At 39.9% G+C, this 19,669-nt stretch overlaps 1 protein-coding gene across 1 annotated transcript in view; it reads right to left on the minus strand.

Annotated features, from left to right (window-relative positions):
- Positions 1-19,669, minus strand: part of LACTBL1 (lactamase beta like 1) — a 530,471-nt gene that overhangs the window by 307,423 nt on the left and 203,379 nt on the right. The window contains exon 4 of the mRNA XM_044060438.1: positions 4,357-4,462. Within this exon, the coding sequence (XP_043916373.1) occupies positions 4,357-4,462 (106 nt within the window). The remainder of the gene's footprint in view (positions 1-4,356; positions 4,463-19,669) is intronic.

A 19,669-nucleotide genomic window follows, 5' to 3' on the forward strand; every position in this document is an offset into this window, starting at 1 on the left:
GCCATAACTTTTCTACATGTTCTTATAAAAGTGGGTCTTTTGTATATCACCAGTAAATACATTTCATCCTTTTCCATATTTTATGGTTTTACAGATTATAATATCTGCCTCACTTGTGTCATATAGATACATCTGGTATCCAGATGCAACATTCATCTTCACAAGGTATGGTCATGTTTATGCACCAAAATCATACATTTATAGTTGTAATGATGTCAGTTACATTTGTCATTTTATTACTGGGTCCTTCTTACACTGGATATGTTTCTTTTTGCGAATTTACAGGTGAAACTTTGACTGGCTCAAGCACAGTGGAGCTATCTCCATCTAAGTTTGGACAATGTTTGGCCTCTGATAATGATGGCAGGAATTAGATGGTACAATGAAGGGATGTAGAGTGTGTTAAACACAGGGACTGTGAACCCCACAGCCTCTCCTAAAACTACTGAGACAGTCACTATGCCTGTGAATACCCAGGACACACTACCATCTAAGAGTGGACAGGTTGTTGGTGACACTGTAGATCAGGGAACTGTGGCAGCCTCCAGTAGAGATATTTCTGAACTTGACCCAAGCAGTCATGAGTGGGAGGGTGCATATAGGTTAGGCTTGTTACCACTGTCTCTCTGAGGTTGGTGTGTTAGTAACTGCCATGCAACATATTCACAGGGCTATCTTGGAGGCACAGGTGAGTTCTACCAGAGCCTTAGCAGAGGTTGTGAGGGTGATTGAAGATGTGCATGCCGACATATGGGAGTGTATGAACAATGTGTGTGAATTGTTGGAGAGAATGTCTCCCCTATTGGAATCTGTGAGGAGAAAGGGGCTGATTTGAGATGTTTTCAGATAATAGTCAACCTGGCCATGGATGGCAAGATCCAGTCATACAATGCTTGCACATCCACTGCAACATTGTTTGTGGATGTGTCTACAGCCAGGAGAGCTTGTCCCTGTGGTCATGGTCATTTTCTTGCTGGTCACATCCTTCGGCAGATTTTGGCCATGGTCAGGTAGAGCACAAACATCTAGGCAAGGTCATGGGATAGTTGGTGCAACTCCTGGCAGAACAAGCTCTTGTGGGGAGTGCATTCAAAAGAAGCTGAACCCCCTGTCCAGCATACCCTGGACCTGTCCAGTAGGCCATAGAGAAGTGATGCAACATAGGCTGAGGCTTTGTCCCTGCAGACACGCTCAGAGACAGACACACACACACACACACACACACACACACACACACACACACAAAACCACAGCCCCTTGCACATCCCCCCTAGCAGTTCTGACACTTCCTCTAAAAGCACATTTTGGTTTATACACCTCATTGTTCACACTCACACACTTCCTGTGGAAGAAATGCAATCTTGTACTCCCTTCCCCAGCTGTGTAAATGATGACAACTCTGCCATGTACTTTGTACACTGATGCTTGGGTTGCCTGTGTTTGATTCACAGCATGGCCAGCTTTTGAATGAGTAAGCAATCTGGTGTTTTTGTAGGAATAATGTTTATTGTATATATCTGCTATTGTGATGTGAACTGTGCCCTACCTTTTGTACATTGTTACTTGGGTTGCTTATGTCTGATGCACAGTGTAACCAACCTCTGAAGGGGTAAGTATAGTTTGGTGTTTTGTAGGCATTATTTTTACTATATGTATCTTTCTGTCTGCTTAGCAATTGTAGTTATTCTGTAAAGTTATGCCATTCTTCTACCTCTTTGCTAATGTTGTGGTGTTTGGTGCCTGACTCTGTCTGGCATGGTCATCCTCTGCTGCTGACTCCTACACTGACTCCTCATCCTTCTCAGCTGCATCTACCTGTGGTGCTGGGACTGTGGTCTCTGTAGCAGGCCACCCAGCTATAACTGCTTCCTAAGTATAATATTGTTTAACAAAGAACATAGGGCAAGTATTTTTACACTCTGTTCATCAGGTGGGGCCATACTACAAACTACCACTGGATGTATCCAGGTGGAGGAACTGTGACTTCCATAGCACAGACACATGCTATATGATGTTTCTGGTTTGTAATAGGATGTGATCATAACCATTTTCAGTTTGGTTATGAGGATTTTTGATTGGTATGATTAGCCAGGGTTCCAGGGCATATCCAGCATCTCCCACAAGATGTCCCTGTGGGAAATCACCTCTTGCAAACTGTTGATAGAGATCACATATGCCAGATATGTGAGCTGAGGAAACTACCTGGAAGGCCTGCACACACATTGTAAATTATATCCTGTGCATTACAGGCCAGGTCACACACCTACTTCTCTGTCCACCAGGTGGGGCTTTAACTCAACATGGGTAGAGCTGATGGCCCCCATTACCTCAGGGAAGTGGGCTATAGCATAGAATTCCGGAATGGGATTTGTTTTTTACTCTGGATACATTGGAACCACATATGATCCCCCACATGCTAAAGCAGGGCATTGAGGACCTAATGGAGCATTCTTGAGGCTGATGACTGTGATACCCCCACTATGCCTCAGATGAACTGTTGACAGGTCCTTGAAGATAATATACATAAAGTTACACATACCTTTGTATCCACTTGGATGGGTACTACACAAATCCCACTGCACTGTAGATGAGGTTGACACATCTCAGTGATCTGCTACATGATGTCCCTGTCCACAGAGCACCAGTCCACTATGTCAGTGTTATGGTAGAGCATGAAATGTTAGGCATGGCCAGAAGACCCAGTGCCTTTGTGGGCAACATCACATACCATCAGCTGCAGTGGCTGCTATGAGTCTCTTGCAAATACAGATTTACAATAGCCATGGCAACCCTAAACATTGTTGAGCACCTGGCCAATGATGTGGCATAGATGGGTAAAGCTCTAAATACAGCCCAGGTTACCTGAGTCTGATTATTAGCATGGAATATGAGGTACTGGCAAAGAGTGATGGGAGTGCCTATCCTGAGGGAGGTGTTCATCAATGTAATTCCCTGAGGGAAGGCATGGTCCAAAGAGGGGAGCAACCCTCACATGCTGTGTCAAAAAATGTGTGGGGGGAGCAGGGAAACCGGGTAGGTCATAACACAAAAAAATCTTCTAGCTGATGGTTGATAACTGTGACCTCCTAGGATGCCCTTAAGATCGACTCCAGCGCCAGCCCATATTGGAACAAGTCCAGGAGTGATGGAAGAGGCTAACAGACCAGGTGATACACATGTGACATTGGGATAGGAATGCTGTGGGATAAGGCAAGAGGGGAAAAACATTCTTGACAAATTTACATTGCATGAACATTGAATCTGCTTGTTTAACAAACCTAAGGTAGGCACAGTGTTGTGTGACATTTAAACATTTATCAGTCCACCATGATTTTTTACCTTATTATCATACACTGCATGTCATTGTGTAACCATTAGCATATAACATAGCCCTAGCTCTGAGGTATAATTAGGGTTACTGTCTGTCTTTTTATATAGAACAGTCCCTGTTTGGTAATTGTTTCCTGAAAAAACATAAAATATAGCAAATGTTTTAAGATTTTAGGGCAAGAAATGTTTCCCAAGCTTCCTGTAATGGTTGCATAAAACATTCGGTATCAGAAGCACTTCATTATTATATAAAACAACAGCAACAAGTCAAATTCTACAAGAGTGAACATTTGTTTTTAGCTGAAAAGTGAAATCTAGACATTTGCATTGGTTTTGGGTATGGTTTATCCTGCTTATATTTCTATAAAAAAGTCCTGCTTTGGTCATTTGAAAATGTGGCAGGCCTAGGTGTATTGATCAAAAATCAGTTATATTATGCCTGTATGTGCAGGAGCAAAAGCCCTCAGCATGGGGGTATAGAAGGCCAGTTGTCACTGAAATACTCTACTCCAGAAAACAAGATGATTGCCTTCCTCTTGATTGATTAACCTTTTGAGGAACTGGGCTGCCTGACTGACAAAGAATCCTGCAAGGCAAGTGCACCTAAATGAGGTTCTATAAATTTGGTTTTGACAACGTATCCTACTACTGTTTATGTCTGCTCTTTTCTTTGGTATTAAAAGCTTAGAAAATGTTCTTTTTCATAAGTTGGCAACTGATGGAGAGGATGTTGTGGATTCTTTTATACTATCTACAATTATAGAGTATATCTTATCTGAAGAGTCAGATGACTACATGTATACATAAACATACAGAGACTTGTCCAAACACACACACACACACACACACACACACACACACACACACACACACACACACACACACACACACACAAACACACACACATACTCACACACACATACACAAATGGTAATATTCTGTGTATGTGTGTGCAGAGAGAGAGAGAGAAAGAGAGACAGTTGGATTTTTTGTTGTATTAAAATACATCATGTTTTGTTGCCAAACCTTGTTCCTGGATCAACCACTAGAACATCGTCCTTAAGAAGATCAAGTGCTTTCTGAGTATTTCCTCTCCATAGCAAATTTGTGGATCTCAGTCTCCTAGGTAACCCTGTGGAATATAAAATCATGTGTTATAAAATGCATACTGTAGAAAGAAATACAATAATGATTTTTTTTTATATAAAACATCCAGAAATATTCACCTTAAAGGCTATGGAAACAAGTTGAGATGAATGATCTAATGTTCACTGAATGCAACACAAATGTACATAAGTTTGTCAGCAGTCAAAACATAGTCAGTCACTTAAAGGACAAAAATACCCAAAAACTGGAAAAATGTGTTTTAATGTTTCTGGAACCTTCCTATATTACTGATGCCTCTGTATCAATGTAAGTGCTTATCATTATCTTCTACTTTGTTATATCAAAAAGGCTTGTAAGGGGGCTGCCATGTTCTGTGTTTTTTTATGTAGTTAAGGCTTCTGTCTCTCTGATGTCATTTTATAGGGACAGAAAAACATTGCTGTGATGAGAAGTTCATTTGCTATTGTTCTGTCTCTCTCCACCAGTTTACAACTATATTGTATCTGCCTAATCTTGACTGCAAGCATCCACCTGTCTTTTTCATTAGTTTGCTTTCTTTAATTTTTATTAGTGGCTATTTCTGATGCCATACTTTAAGGAATATTTCAATATCAGTCTTGAAAAATTTGATGAGTTAGTTCCTCTTTTGAAACAGTAATTGTAGTTCCACATCCAGGTGTGAGAAATCTGACCTCTGTGATTAATAGGTGTTACTTAGTATGAGATGGAGTGTAGTAGTGAGGGTAGGGACTTTGAATGTTGGCAGTATAACTGGTATAGGGAGAGAGCTAGCTGATATGATGGAGAGAAGGAAGGTTGATATATTGTGTGTGCAAGAGACCAGATGGAAGGGGAGTAAGGTCAGGTGTATAGGAGGTGGGTTCAAATTGTTCTATCATGGTGTGAATGGGAGGAGAAATGGAGTAGGGGATATCCTGAAGGAACAGTATGACCATAGTGTTTTGGAGGTGAAAGCAGTGTCGGATAGAGTGATGTTTATGAAGTTGGAAATTGATGGTATAATGATGAATGTTGTTAGTGCATATGCTCCACAAGTTGAGTGTGCGATGGATGAGACAGAAAAACTTTGGAGTGAGTTGGGTGAAGTAGTGGTGAGTGTACCCAAGGGTGAGAGACTGGTGATTGCAGTGGATTTCAATGGGCATGTTGGTGAAGGGAACAGAGGGGATGAGGAAGTGATGGGCAGGTATAATGTTAAGGAGAGGAATATAGAAGGTCAGATGGTAGTAGATTTTGTGAAAAGGATGGACGTGGCTGTGGTGAATACGTATTTTAAGAAGAGGGAGGAGCAAAGGGTGACGTACAAGAGTGGAGGAAGATGCACATAGGTGGATTATATGCTATGCAGGAGGGCCAGTCTGAAGGGGATTGGAGACTGTAAAGTGGTGACAGGGGAAAGTGTAGTTAGGCAGCATAGAATGGTGGCCTGTAGGATGATGTTGGTGATCAAAAGAGGAGCACAAGTGTGAGAGCAGTGCCAAGGATCAAATGGTGGAAGTTGAAAAAGGGTGATTGTGAGGTGGAGTTCAGGGAAGAGTTAAAACAGGCACTGGAGGGCAGTGAAGAGTTACCAAATAGCTGGGTAACTACAGCAGAGATGGAAAGGGAGACAGCTAGAAAGGTGCTTGGTGTGACATCTGGACAGAGGAAGGAGGACAAGGAGACCTGGTGGTGGAATGAGGAAGTACAGGAGAGTATACAGAGGAAGAGGCTGGCAAAGAAAAAGTGGGATTGTCAAAGAGATGAAGAAAGTAGACATGAGTATAAGGAGATGAGGCGCATGGCAAAGAGAGAGAGGTGGTGAAGGCTAAGGATAAGGCATATGGAGAGTTGTATGAAAGGTTGGACACTAAAGAGGGAGAAAATTACCTGTACTGATTGGATAGACAGAGGGACCGAGCTGGGAAAGATGTGCAGCAGGTAAGGGTGATAAAGGATAGTGAGGGAAACATACTCATAAATAAGGAGAGTGTGTTGAGCACATGGAAAGAGTACTTTGAGGGGCTGATGAATGAAGAGAATGAGAAAGAGAAGGTTGGATGATGTGCGGATAGTGAATCATGAAGTGCAGTGGATTACCAAGGAGAAAGTATGGACAGCTATGAAGAGGATGAATAATGGAAAGGCTTTTGGTCCAGATGGCATGCCAGTGGAAGCATGGAGGTGCTTAGGAGAAATGGCAGTGGAGTTTTTAACCAGATTGTTTAATGAAATCTTGGAAAGTCAGAGGATGCCTGAGTAGTGGTGAAAAAATGTTTTGGTACCTATTTTTAAGAATAAGGGTGATGTGCAGAGCTGTAGTAACTACAGAGGGATAACACTGATCAGTCACAGCTTGAAGTTATGGGAAAGAGTAGTGGAAGCTAGGTTAAGAAGGGAGGTGATGATTAGTGATCAGCAGTAGGGTTTCATGCTGGGAAGAAGCACTACAGATGTGATGTTTGCTCTGAGAGTGGTGATGAAGAAATATAGAGAAGGTCAGAAGGAGTTGTGTTGTCTTTGTGGATGTGGAGAAAACATATTATAGGGTGCCTAGAGTGGAGTTGTGGTATTGAATGAGGAAGTCAGGAGTGGCAGAGAAGTATGTAAGAGTGGTACAGGATATGTACGAGGGTAGTGTGACAGTGGTGAAGTCTGCAGTGGGAGAGACAGATGCATTTAAGGTGGAGGTGGGATTACATCAAGGATCAGCTCTAAGCCCTTTCTTATTTGCAATGGTGATGGACAGGTTAACAGACAAGATCAGACAGGAGGCCCCGTGGACTATGATGTTTGCAGATGACATTGTGATCTGTAGTGAAAGTAGGGACCAGGTTGAGGCGACCCTGGAGAGGTGGAGATATGCTCTAGAGAGGAGAGGAATGAAGGTCAGCAGGACTAAGACAGAATATGTGTGTGTAAATGAGATGGAGGCTAGAGGAATGGTGAGGATGCAGGGAGTAGAGTTGGCAAAGCTGGATGAGTTTAAATACTTGGAATCAACAGTTCAGAGTAATGGTGAGTGTGGAAGAGAGGTGAAGAAGAGAGTGCAGACAGGGTGGAATGGGTGGAGAAGAGCGTCAGAAGTGATTTATGACAGACAAGTACCAGTAAGAGTGAAAGGGAAGGTCTACAAAAGGGTAGTGAGACCAGCTATGTTGTATGGTTTGGAGACGGTGGCATTGACAAAAAGGCATGAGTCAGAGCTGGAAGTGGCAGAATTAAAGATGTTAAGATTTCCAGTGGATGTGACAAGGATGGACAGGATTAGGAATCAGTATATTAGAGGGTCAGCTCAGGTTGGACGGATTGGAGACAAAGTCAGAGAGGCGAGATTGCATTGGTTTGGACATGTGCTGATGAGGGATGCTGGGTATATTGGGAAAAGGATGCTAAGGATGGAGCTGCCAGGTAAGAGGAAAAAAGGAAGGCCTAAGATAAGGTTTATGATGTCGTGAGAGAGGACATGCAGGTGGTTGGTGTGGCAGAGTAAAATGCAGAGGACAGGAAGAAATGGAAACAGATGATCCACTGTGGCAACCCTTAATGGGAACAGCCGAAAGAGAAGAAGACTTAGGATGAGATGGCGGTTCCCTATTGAAATGTCACTCTGAATGCTGAAATGCTGATAAAAAGGACAGAAAACAAGGGAGAAGAATGAATATCAAAAATCAAAATCAATCTCTATAAAACTTCTTTTTGGAGGGGTAACAAGCCCTAGCGGGTCCCAACATTTTAACTATTACCTAAGATGACTCATGTTGCACTTACATTTTAAGACTGTATTTGGAATTAGTGGCTTTGGCATTAATGACCCCAGCCCTCCCCTACCTCACTGACAAGTTTCAACCAAACAGTGTATATAATTCAGAATTGTTTCATCAAACACAATAAGATGCGATGCTGTTTTAAGGAAAATGCTGAGTAGAAAAACATGCAAATTGAACAGTGACAAAAATCAGGAAATTAGGATGATAATACTGTCCTGCTTTATAACACTCAGTATTTGACATAAAGAAAATACTACTTAATCTGTGATAAGGAAAAAATAAACTAACGTGTAAGTGGAGTTCTTTCATTCATTTACATTTGAAAGCTAAGTCTGCTTTTGTTAGACTCAGAAGCTAACTGCTGTGGTGTGATACTGGTAATTTGTCACCGATAAGGCACATTTAAATACCCATGTTTAAGATCCATTATTTTTTATTGATTCTGAAGTTAGACTCGACCTAGTCTAATTACTCAGCCCCTCCTAGCATTTGTGATTTAACAAATGATAGACAAATACATGAAAGAAAATATAACATTTCACAAAAAAATAAAACAAAAACGAGGCTAAGCACAAAACAAATGGAATAAATACTAAATGTTTCTTTTTCTGTAGGTGTAGGTGGCACTTTTAGTGTTGGATTACAAAGCAGAGAAATCTTTTTGAAAAAAAAACTTGATATTTTTGTTGGGTTCTCCTTTAAGATGCAGTTTCTGCTCTATAGTGTAAGTAGACAAAGGGCTGCTATCTTCTCATCTAGTATCTGCTAATCACAGAAGTAGAAAGAGATTATTTATGCAAAGCTCATGCTTGGGAGTTCTTTTGCATGCAGTATTGCATGCTGTCTCCCTTTCTGCAGTGTAGTTGTGTATGTTAAGTGATATGCATACTACAGTGGTGCTGTGTGAGGACTATATTCCAGTGCTCATGCAGAACACATATACTACCAATAACACACTGATGGGTGCAATATTTTTTATTAGTTGCTTTATTGCGATTATGTGCTATAAAAATTATGACTAATGTCTTTGTGGTTTGCATAAATCCAGTATATGTTTTATCATTAACAAATATTTTCAGTTTCAGTTTTAAGATCATCTTGCAGTTGCATCTTTTTTAGATACTGCTAATCATTCTTCTATATTCTGTTATCATTGCGGCCCTATATAATACTTAGTGAGCAATAAACACAATATAAGCTAAATAGTTAATGTAGTTGTTATTCTGTGCTAACTACATCAGATAGGTTTTCATAACTCACTTTCTATCAGCCACTGTATGTCAGCAGGCCACGTGCATGTTAGACATTTGCAATGTACAGGGACTCCTTAATTAACCTGCCTGATGATGCAAAAGCAATGAGAAAAGTATTTTTGTATGTGTATTATGAAGGCTTGTTTAATAGGCAAAATGTACATCAATACCCTGTTGGATTACAAACATTCTCCAACACTTAAAAGTCAAACATCAAAGTAAACTTTATTGTCATTTAGCCTACACAAGTGCAGTCTAAACAAATTGCGTGCATCAAGCTTGAATTGAGAAGACATATACATACATACAATAACATACAATGGGCATATATTCATAATTTCACATTAGACAGGTTATTCTACCTGCATATTACCACACTTTATCTATAATTTCAGCAGCTGAATGATTTCTTATTGCCCAAGTTCCTATTGCACTGTTTGATTCTCACATGAATGAGGATCTAGTTAGTATAATATTGCACATTCATTGCCGTCTATTTATTGTTTATGTTTAGAATCTTAACTGTCTCTCATTTATTTGCACCAGAAGAGTTTGCTGTCCCATGTCTTGTCAGTGTTCAGGTTCCCTGAGGTTATTGCCAGAGTCCAAAAGTCTCACCAGCTGGGGAAGAAGCTGTTTGTGAACCTAGACATTTTACAGGGCATGCTACGGTATCTTCTGCTAAACAAGCATCAGTTCCTAAGCAGGGTGAGTAGGATCCTTGATTATTTTTGTAGCTCTGTTGTGACATCTTGCTGTATATAATTCCTGTAGTCCTGTAAGTTTGGAGCCTGTTATCTTCTCTAACACTTTCACTATCCTTTGTAGGACTTTTTGGCCTGAAGCTGAGCAGCTCCCATACCACACTGAAAAGTTATATCTTGGGATACTTTCTCTGGTACCCCTATAGAAGGTGCAGAGGATAGGGGGTGGTAGACTCACGTTCCTCAGTCTCCTCAGGAAATGCAAATGTTGATGAGCCTTCTTTAGTGTATGACTGCTGTTTATTGACCAAGACAGATCCTCTGCAATGTGAACCCCCAGGGACTTTTGTGCTCTTTACTCTTCCCACCATCTCACCACTGATCATGAGAGGAGAATGAGCTGCTTGTGTTTTCCTGAAGTCCATTATGATCTCCTTTGTGTTGCTGACATTAAGGTCGAGGTTGTACTTGACACACCAGTCAGTGTGCTCACTTCCTCCATACAGTCTTTTTCATCTCCTTTACTGATGAGGCTCATGACTGTAGTGTCATCTGCAAACTTGGTGATGTGGCTGGTGTTGAATCTAGCTTTACGGTCATGGGTTAGTACAGTAAACAGTAGTGGACTAAACACACAGCCTTGAGGTACTCAACAAGGAATTAATGTAGAGGTATTGCCAACATACCTCTCAACTGTCCAGATTTTCACAGAATGTCCAGATTTTGCCTCATATTTTTGGTGTGTTCCTCCTAAAATCTGCACCTTTCTGGTAAATAGCTGAGGATTGAAGTCATTAAATAATGACAAATATTTGAGTTTAAGACTCCACATCCTTCAGAAAATTCATGCTAATGCAAAACCTATTATTCTATCAATGTTCTAAGCTTGTAAGAGCAATAGTTAAAATGTGTCCCTATTTGTCCCCCCATCATTTAGGCTTTGCGCAGATTTTTTGCTCTAAGAGGTTGAGAGGTAAAATGCCAAGTAAAAAGCAAGTCTGCCACTTTACAGCACTATATTGTTCTGCAGGAACCAATAAATGAAAAAAATGAAATGGCTGCCATCTTTCTCATACTCACTTAATGTCACTTTGCTGATTAGCGAGCATAAAATAAAGTAAATAAAAGAAGCAGTTTAAGGACTGCCATTTTACTTTCCCCTCACTACTTCAAAAGCCACATTTACAGATGAGGATACATAGAAAGAAAAAGTAATCAGGGTTATCTGTGTGTGTGTGTGTGTGTGTGTGTGTGTGTGTGTGTGTGTGTGTGTGTGTGTGTGTGTGTGTGTGTGTGTGTGTGTGAAAGAGTGACAAAGATGGAGACTGAGAGATAAAATGAGAGTGTGAGAAGCAGAGAGGGAGAGAATGTGCACCGTAACTTCTTTGCTCAAGAATTCTGCCACAGATAATTTTTAAATATGACCCTAATTCAGTCAAAAATTAAATATGGAAAGATGATTTCCATCAGTATGCATTGTTTCATCGATAAGAAGTATTTTAACTATAAAATCTGATCTGGCTTTTTTGACTGACTATAATCCTTTGTGACTTAACAGAAAATTAAACATTTTCTAATGCTAGTGCAAAACTACAAGCCAAAATTTGAAATGTTCTGCAAAATCAAGGACAAGTGAGACACAGGAGGTGGGGAACGGGAGTCACAATGTCCTGCAGTGTATGAATTGAGACACAGGGGCTGGGGAATGGGGGGTCACAATGCCCTGCAGTGTACGAGTTGAGACACAGTTGTTGGGGAGTAGAGATCACAATGCTCTGCAGTGTATGAGTTGAGACACAGGAGTTGGGGAATGGGTATCATAATGCCTGCAGTGTTTGAGTTGAGATACAGTGGCTGGGGGATGGAAATTCACAATGCCCTGCACTGTATGATTTAAGAGACAGGGGCTGGGGAATGGGAGTCATAATCCCTACACTGTATGAGTTGAGACACAGGGGCTGGGGAGTGGGGTCACAATGCCCTGCAGTGTATGATTTGAGACACAAGGACTGGAGAGTCGGGGTCACAATGCCCTGCACTGTATGAGTTGTGACACAGGGCCTGGGAAGTGGAGGTCACAATGCCCTGCATTGTATGAGTTGAGACTCAGGTGCAGGGGATTGGGACTCACAATGCCCTGCACTGCATGAGTTGAGACACAGAGGCTGGGGAATGGGGGTCACAATGCCCTCCACTGCATGAGTTGAGGCACAGAGTCTGGGAAATGGGGCTTACAATGCCCTGCACTGCATGAGTTGAGACACAGAGGCTGGGTAATGGGGGTTGCAATGTCCTGCACTGCATTAGCTGAGGCATAGCAGCTGGGGATTGCGGGTCACAATGCCCTGCACTGCATGAGTTGAGACACAGGTGCTGGGGAGTGAGATTCACAATGCCCTGCACTGTATGAGTGGAAACATAGGGGCTATGGAGTGGGTGTCACAATGCTCTGCCCTATATGAGTTTATTTTATTTATTATTTTATTTTACATTTGTTTCCCAGGGAGGTCCGACTGGATAGAGCTGTCTGTTTTCATTGGAGGCCTGGGGAGAAAAGCTGCAGAACAATTGCTAACATACTATACGTAAGATATTTAGACATTCAGTTATAAAAATATAGCAGACAATAGCATATGATTGCATAAGATATTTACATAAGCATAGTGGTTTAGACATACAATTAAAAGTATAGCAGGTAGTAACATATGATTGTTGTTCATACAGTATGATAATCTTGAAGATCTAGTGAAAATAAGACAAGAAAGGAAAAACTAAAAAATATTAGCCAGATAATCTTAAAGATGTAATGAAGATAAGCAAAGAAAGGAAAAACTGAAAGTCCAAGCCAGTTTGTCAAAGGATGAAAATATAGTCATGTTCATATGAGGTTCATTGACATTTTAAGGGAACGCTTTCAACTTAGTCTAGGGGAGAGTTAGTGGGTATAAATGGGACAGTGGGGAGTAGGCAACAGTGAGTTGGTAAGTAACATGTGATAATATATAGTGCATCTGTGAGAGTTTTAAAGAAGAGGTTGGGCAGTGGGTAGGGGAAAGGTGTTAGAATATGTCAGCCAGGTGCTAGGCAGTTGCATGTCCAGGAGTTGTTTAGGTGGGAAATAAGCTGTTTTTTGAAGATGGTTTTGTTAGGTTGTATCATGATTTATAGTGGTAGAGAGTTCCAAATCTTGGCAATGTTGCTAGAATGCAGGGAGTCACCAAAGGTGTAATGGCTTTTGAAGATTGTGATAGTGCCTTGTTAGCGGATCTAAGTTCTTGGTTATTGAAGTAGAGGGTGATCAGATCTTGTAAGGCTGGAGTTTTTCAGGTTGGTACAGTATGTTGTGAGCTAGAAGAAGTTGGTTTAGAGCTAAGGTGTTTGGGAGTTCCAGCCAGGAAAGCTGTTTTAGGGCTTGACAGTGGTGGGTGTGGTAGGAGGAGTTTGTGGAGAATTTTGTTGTAGCATACTGATAGCCTGTTTAAATCGCTCTTGTTTAGATTAATTAGGACAGGAGAAGCATACAGTATGGTAGAGGGAAGATGTGTACAAGCTGGGGTAACTTTACTGTTGCTTTTTAGGAAGTTTTTATATCTGTAAAAAGTATCTAGTTTTTTGTTGACTTTGGTTATTGTATGAGCTATGTGTTTGTAAAATTTAATATTATTGTCAACAATGACCCCTAGTAATTTAGTTTGTGTGATGGGGAAATAGAAGTATTATCTGATGCAGAAATAGAGAATGGGGGAGTAGGTACTGCTGTTTTGGAAGGATGAAAGAGCATAAGTTGGGTATTTTTAGTATTTAGTATTAGCTGGGAGGTTGTTAGCCAGGTTTCAATGGATGTAAAGGCTTCTTGGGTCTTGATGTGAAGTTGTTGGAGAGTGGGAGCAGAGCAGATTAAGGTGAAGTCGTCAGTCTATTGAACCAGGTTTGCTAGAGGAGTGGCTTTGTGAAGATTATTTGTAAATATAGTGAAAAAGTAGGGGTCCTAGGATTGATCCTTGGGGTACTCCTAGTTTTACAGGAAGTGGGGGAAAGGGAGTTTTTCCAATGAACAGCTTGTTGGCATTGGGAGAGGTAGTCTTGAAACCATAATAGAGTGGAAGTAGTTAGTTTTATTTCTGAGAGTGATGTTAGAAGTTTTGTATGGGAGACTGTATCAAATGGCTTTGATAAGTCAAGGAAAACAGCAGACACTAGCTGGCCATTGTTGCGTTGCATATTTACTAGGTTACAAAGTGGATGAGTGCAGTGGTAGTGCTATGGTTGGGACAGAATCTGTGTTGAGTTTCAGCAAGAAGGCTGTTGGAGAGGAAATGTGTTAAGATCTGGGTGTGGATACATTTTTCCAGTATTTTAGACAGTGGGGACAATATAGCTATAGGCCGGTAGTTTATTAGGTCAGTGGAGGTGCCCCCTTTGTGTACTGGTATAATGTAGGAGATTTTCTAAAGAAGTGGCACCTTTTGTTCTGAGAGTGAGCTGTTTATGATTATAGATATTGGGTAGGAAATGGCTTTGGCAGCTATTTGGTTAGGTGTCTACAGATGATGTAAGTTGGTACAAGTTGAAGGGTGAAGACCTTGGCATTATTTGATGGGTTATATAGTATAGTGGGGGTTGAGGAGGGTGGGTTTGTTGACAGATTTAATATAGTGTTGGTAAAGAACTCATTGAATTGGGTGGCTGTTTATAGAGGTGGTGTCTATGTTTGGATGAACAGTTGGTGATTTACTTGGATGAGGACAGTCGAGAACTTTTGTGGGTTGATATTGCTCTTTGTTGGAATTTCACTATATTATTTTTGTTTGTCTAGTCTGATTTGTTTTTTACAGTGTTTCTCAGGCTTAAGAATGTTTGCCTATTAGGAGTAGTTTTGTTTCTGTGACAGGTGTTCCATGTTTTGTCGCATTGTTTTATAAGTTGCTTAGTACTCTTGGTAAGCCATGGGGCATATATGGTTTTAGTGCAGATCTGTCTTGGTGGGGCAAGTTGGTTGAGAATGCCTAAGAAGATAGTATTGAAATACTCAACTGCTTCATCTAAAGGAATTAAGTGTAGATTTTTTTCAATAAGGAAGATTATCTGACTAGAGTTGATGGTCTATTAGATACCCCAGCTTATTTAAAAGTCTCTCTTAACGAAATCAATGGGGCATACCATAGAATTAATGGATTTATCAATGATTTATTCATGGAGAATAGAATTGATATGGATCTGTTTAATTATTTAAAAGTGGCATACCCAATAACACCTAAATTATTTTGTTTGCCAAAAATTCATAAATGTTTAAATATACCTCCCTTAAGACCTATAATTGATGGCAGACAATCAATAACTTACGGTTGTGCAAAATACATCGACCATAAACTTAAAATTTTTCTAAAAAATAAAAATCAGATTTGCAAAGACTCTTGGGCATTTCTTGAGGCTATAAATAAAATTCCATTTAATCAGGAACTCAGTTTCCTAACTATTGATGTCAGGGACCTTTACACCTGTATACCACAGGATATTGGATGTGAATGGGTGAGAGAGTTCTTGTTGGATGAAGGAATGACAGGTATGAAATTGATGTCCTGATTTATTTATTAGAAATAGTTCTAACAAACAATTTCTTTTTGTTTAATGACAATTTTTACTTACAAAAAACTGGGATAGCAATGGGCTCCCCATGTGGGAGCACCTTTGCTAATACAGTTATGGCAGCATGGGAGAAGAATTTTCTTTTCAAGATCCCCCTCTTCAAAGAGAAAGTCTCTTGGTACACACGGTACCTGGATGATATTTTCATCTTATGGAATGGGGACAGAGAGTCAGCAGAGTCTCTTATCTCGAAGATGAATGATGCCACTAATTTTCTAGAATTTACTTATGAATTTCAAGTAGATTCTATCACTTATTTAGATGTCCTGTTAACTAAGAATTATGAAATGAAATTATTTACATCTAAAGTCCATCGGAAACTAACTCATTCTAATTCGTTCCTCCATTTTTCTAGCTGCCACCCCTTACATCAAAAACGAGGGGTGGTGAAAGGACAATTGGTCAGGGCAGCTAGGATGTCTACACTTGAGGAAGATTTTTTGGATGAATGTAATTTGTTAAAGGAAATGTTCCTTAGGAGGGGGTATCCTTCTTCATTAATAAATGAATTGACAAAAGAGGTCTCATCTAAAAGAATGCAAGGTATATTTTCACCCATTTTGAAGTACACAATCGATGTCCAAGATGGACTGTTTGATGGGTATATTCTTAATTCTAATAGCTTAGATATTGATCTCTCACCTTGCCTAATTGATGAAGTAAGTGGAAAAGACTTCATTGGGACTAATTTTATAACAACTTTTTCTAATGATGCACCCATTATTAGGAATATCATCATTAAAAACTGGTCATTCATTATGGATGATTCATTTTTGAAAGAATGTTTAGGTACATCACCAAGCATTACCTTTAGGAAAGGGAGGAATTTAAAGAGCATTTTGGAAGCAAAAAAATCTGGATATTATAAACCACATTGTGGAATGACAAAATGTGGGGCATGTAACATGTGTAGATATATTTTAGTGGCAAAAGACTTCGAGGTTAATGGGAAAAGATTTCATATAAATGGTAAATTTAATTGCAATAGTAAGGGGGTAGTTTACTTCACATTATGTCGTAACTGCCCTTCATATTATATAGGAAAAACTGATAGGGCTATAAAGAACAGGATCTATGAACATGTTTATGCTATTTCTAAAAGCAATACAACAAATGCTTTGGCAAGACATGTGTCAACTTTCCCAGATCATGAGTTTCAATTCTTAGTAATAGAAAAAATTCTTGATAATGGTAGAGGGGGCCCTATCTCATTACAGCTGGAGGAAAAGGAATTATTATGGCAGCTGAAATTGAATGCTTCGGTGTCTCCTGGATTAAATGACACTGTCTCAATCATGAGTTTATTAAAGTTGAAAGCTTTATTTCATTAGTTGTTATTATTATGACCGTATGAAAACCAATTGTATTGGTATTTTAGTAATGTTTATAGATTTTTAAAGTTTTTACTGACAGGAAGTGATGTCATTGTAATTTTTGTATTTAAATATGTGATTCCCTTTGTAACTTGATCTGAAGAAGTTTATCAATTGAGTATAAACGAAAGCGCTAATCATACTTCTTATTTGTGTCCAGTGTGGTGTTTCCTGTGATTTTCATTGTGTTTGGTGTTTTTCTTTTGTTCATCTAAAGGAATTGTTAAAAGGGGGCACCAGTTATTTTATTTTTTATTTATTTCATTTGTTTACCGGGTAGTGCCAACTGGGCCAGAGGCTAGTTTTCAGCGGAGAGGCTAGTTTTCAGCGGAGACCCACGGGGAAAATCTCCACATTGTACAATACAATATAATACAGAACAATACAATACATACAGAAGTAAGTTATATACAACTTGTGGTTTATATACATAAGAAGACAAGTTCAAACAACAACAATGATAGATATTCAATTAAGCAGAAAAATAATGATTTTGATTAGAGTAAAATATCAAATGTGGGTAACAGTTATGTGCATTGTATGTTTGAAGCATGTATCTGTGGCTAAGGATGTCTATCAATCTGCTGATCCCAGAATGGAGCAGCAATGGCAGAGTCCAGAAAATAGGATGAAATAAAGAACTCTGAGTAGGGTGAGGTGCATACTGGGGTTGTAGATATTAATAGGGGTTGTGGGAAGTAGGTGAACCCTACAGGGTATAAGTAAAGGGTATGAGAAGGAAATTATCCTGGAGAGTGGCAAGAGCACAGCCAGTGATTAGCAAGATGTTCCTTTAGAAGGAGCTTGAACTGATGGAGGTTAGGGGTTTTAGTTATGGTATCATGAAGAGTGTTCCAGAGTCTGGAAATTTTGTGTGAATAGAGTGAGTGGCCATGAAAGTTGTGGGAGTTGGAAACCTTCAACAAATGTTTGTTAGAAGATCTGAGAGATCTGAGATTGTTATTGGGCTGGACTAAGTTGGAAATGGCATGGCAGTTGCTAGGTTGATTGATCATTTTGTGGGCTAAGATTAGTTGATGTAGTGATAAAAGGTTGGGAAGTTCTAGCCAGTTTAACTGAGAGAGAGCTGAGCAGTGGTGGGATCTGTGCAGTTGGTTAGTAGCATATTTTGCAATCTTATTGTACCCTGATTCTATGTTGAGTTAGAGTGTTTAAGGGCTGTATTAAGGTCAGCAACCCTGGAGTTTTTAGTGTATATGATGTGTTTAAGAGAGCTGGTTCTAGTGAATTTAGTTTGGTATCTGATGAAGAAGGTTGGGAGGTGGTCACTTAGGGTGTCAGGTAGTGTACCAAAATTATGAGTGGAAGATAGGCCATTGGTGAGAATTCAGTCTAGTATTGATTCTTTTTTTGAGGTTTTGTCTACCCCAACAGGGGTTTGTATAAGCTGTGAGAAGCCATAAAGGTTAATATGATTTGAGGGCTGGGGTGAGTTAAGTGAGGTCCAATCAATATTGAAGTCACCTAGTATAATGGTTTCATGGGGAGGGTTTCTGATGCCCAGTGGAGAAGAGATTCTAGGGTTTTGCTGTTATCTCCTGGAGGGATATATGATCCTAAGATATTTAGCTGTTTTTATGTATTTAGTTTTACCTTAGTAAGTAGGATCTCTGCAATATTAAATGCAGGGATTTCTGTGTTAAAGAGACCAACATTTATGTTGTTCTGATATAGGAGAGTGAGTCTGCCTCCTCTTTTAGCTACATGGTCTTTTTTGTAGTATGCTATAACCAAGGGGAAGTATTTCTTCATATTTAATATGTGGTTTGAACCATGTTTCTGTGAGTAAGATGATGTCAGGTAAGTATAATGCTATAGTTGCATGGAGCTCAGTGGTTTTGTTAAGGATGCTTTTCATGTTACGATTATTAGAATATCAGAAGTTTTCTTAAGTAGGCTTGTATTGGTTCTAGGCTGATTTTGGTGATTTGTTGGACTTGTTATTGGACCTGGGTTGGAGCTGACATCGCCACTGCATAGTAGGTTAGAGGCAATGTTTATTATGGTTTGTAGGTATTTGGAGAAGGCTAAGTCACATTGTATGGATATGCTAGATTTGCTTCAATAATGGAGGAGTTTGTAAGGGTGTAGGTCATAGGTGGTGTGGTTAAAGAGTGAGGATGAGACTAGTAATGGGTAGTTAGTGAATGTTGGAGGTGAGGTTGAGGTGGGCTAACTTACGTTGGGAATTGTAATGTTGTTGAAGTAGAGTAAGGTTAGGTGGGCTGTGATGGTGCTTGCTAGTGTTAGAATTATTTGATGGGAGTACATATTTGGTTTGTCACATGTGGTAGGTGTGTACAGAGATAACCCTGTGGAATGTGTAGGGGTCGTGATAGTATATTGGTAGGATGGACTGTAGCAACTTTGTGAGTAGGGAGGTACTATGTGTAGAGTGTGTAATATGAGAGCAAAGGAGGGGGAGGGGTGGTGGTGGTTGTTTGCGTGATTGGCTGAGTGATGGG

The sequence above is a fragment of the Protopterus annectens genome, chromosome 2.part0, assembly GCF_019279795.1.
Source record: "Protopterus annectens isolate FY-2018-M chromosome 2.part0, PAN1.0, whole genome shotgun sequence".
Taxonomy (NCBI): domain Eukaryota; kingdom Metazoa; phylum Chordata; order Ceratodontiformes; family Protopteridae; genus Protopterus; species Protopterus annectens.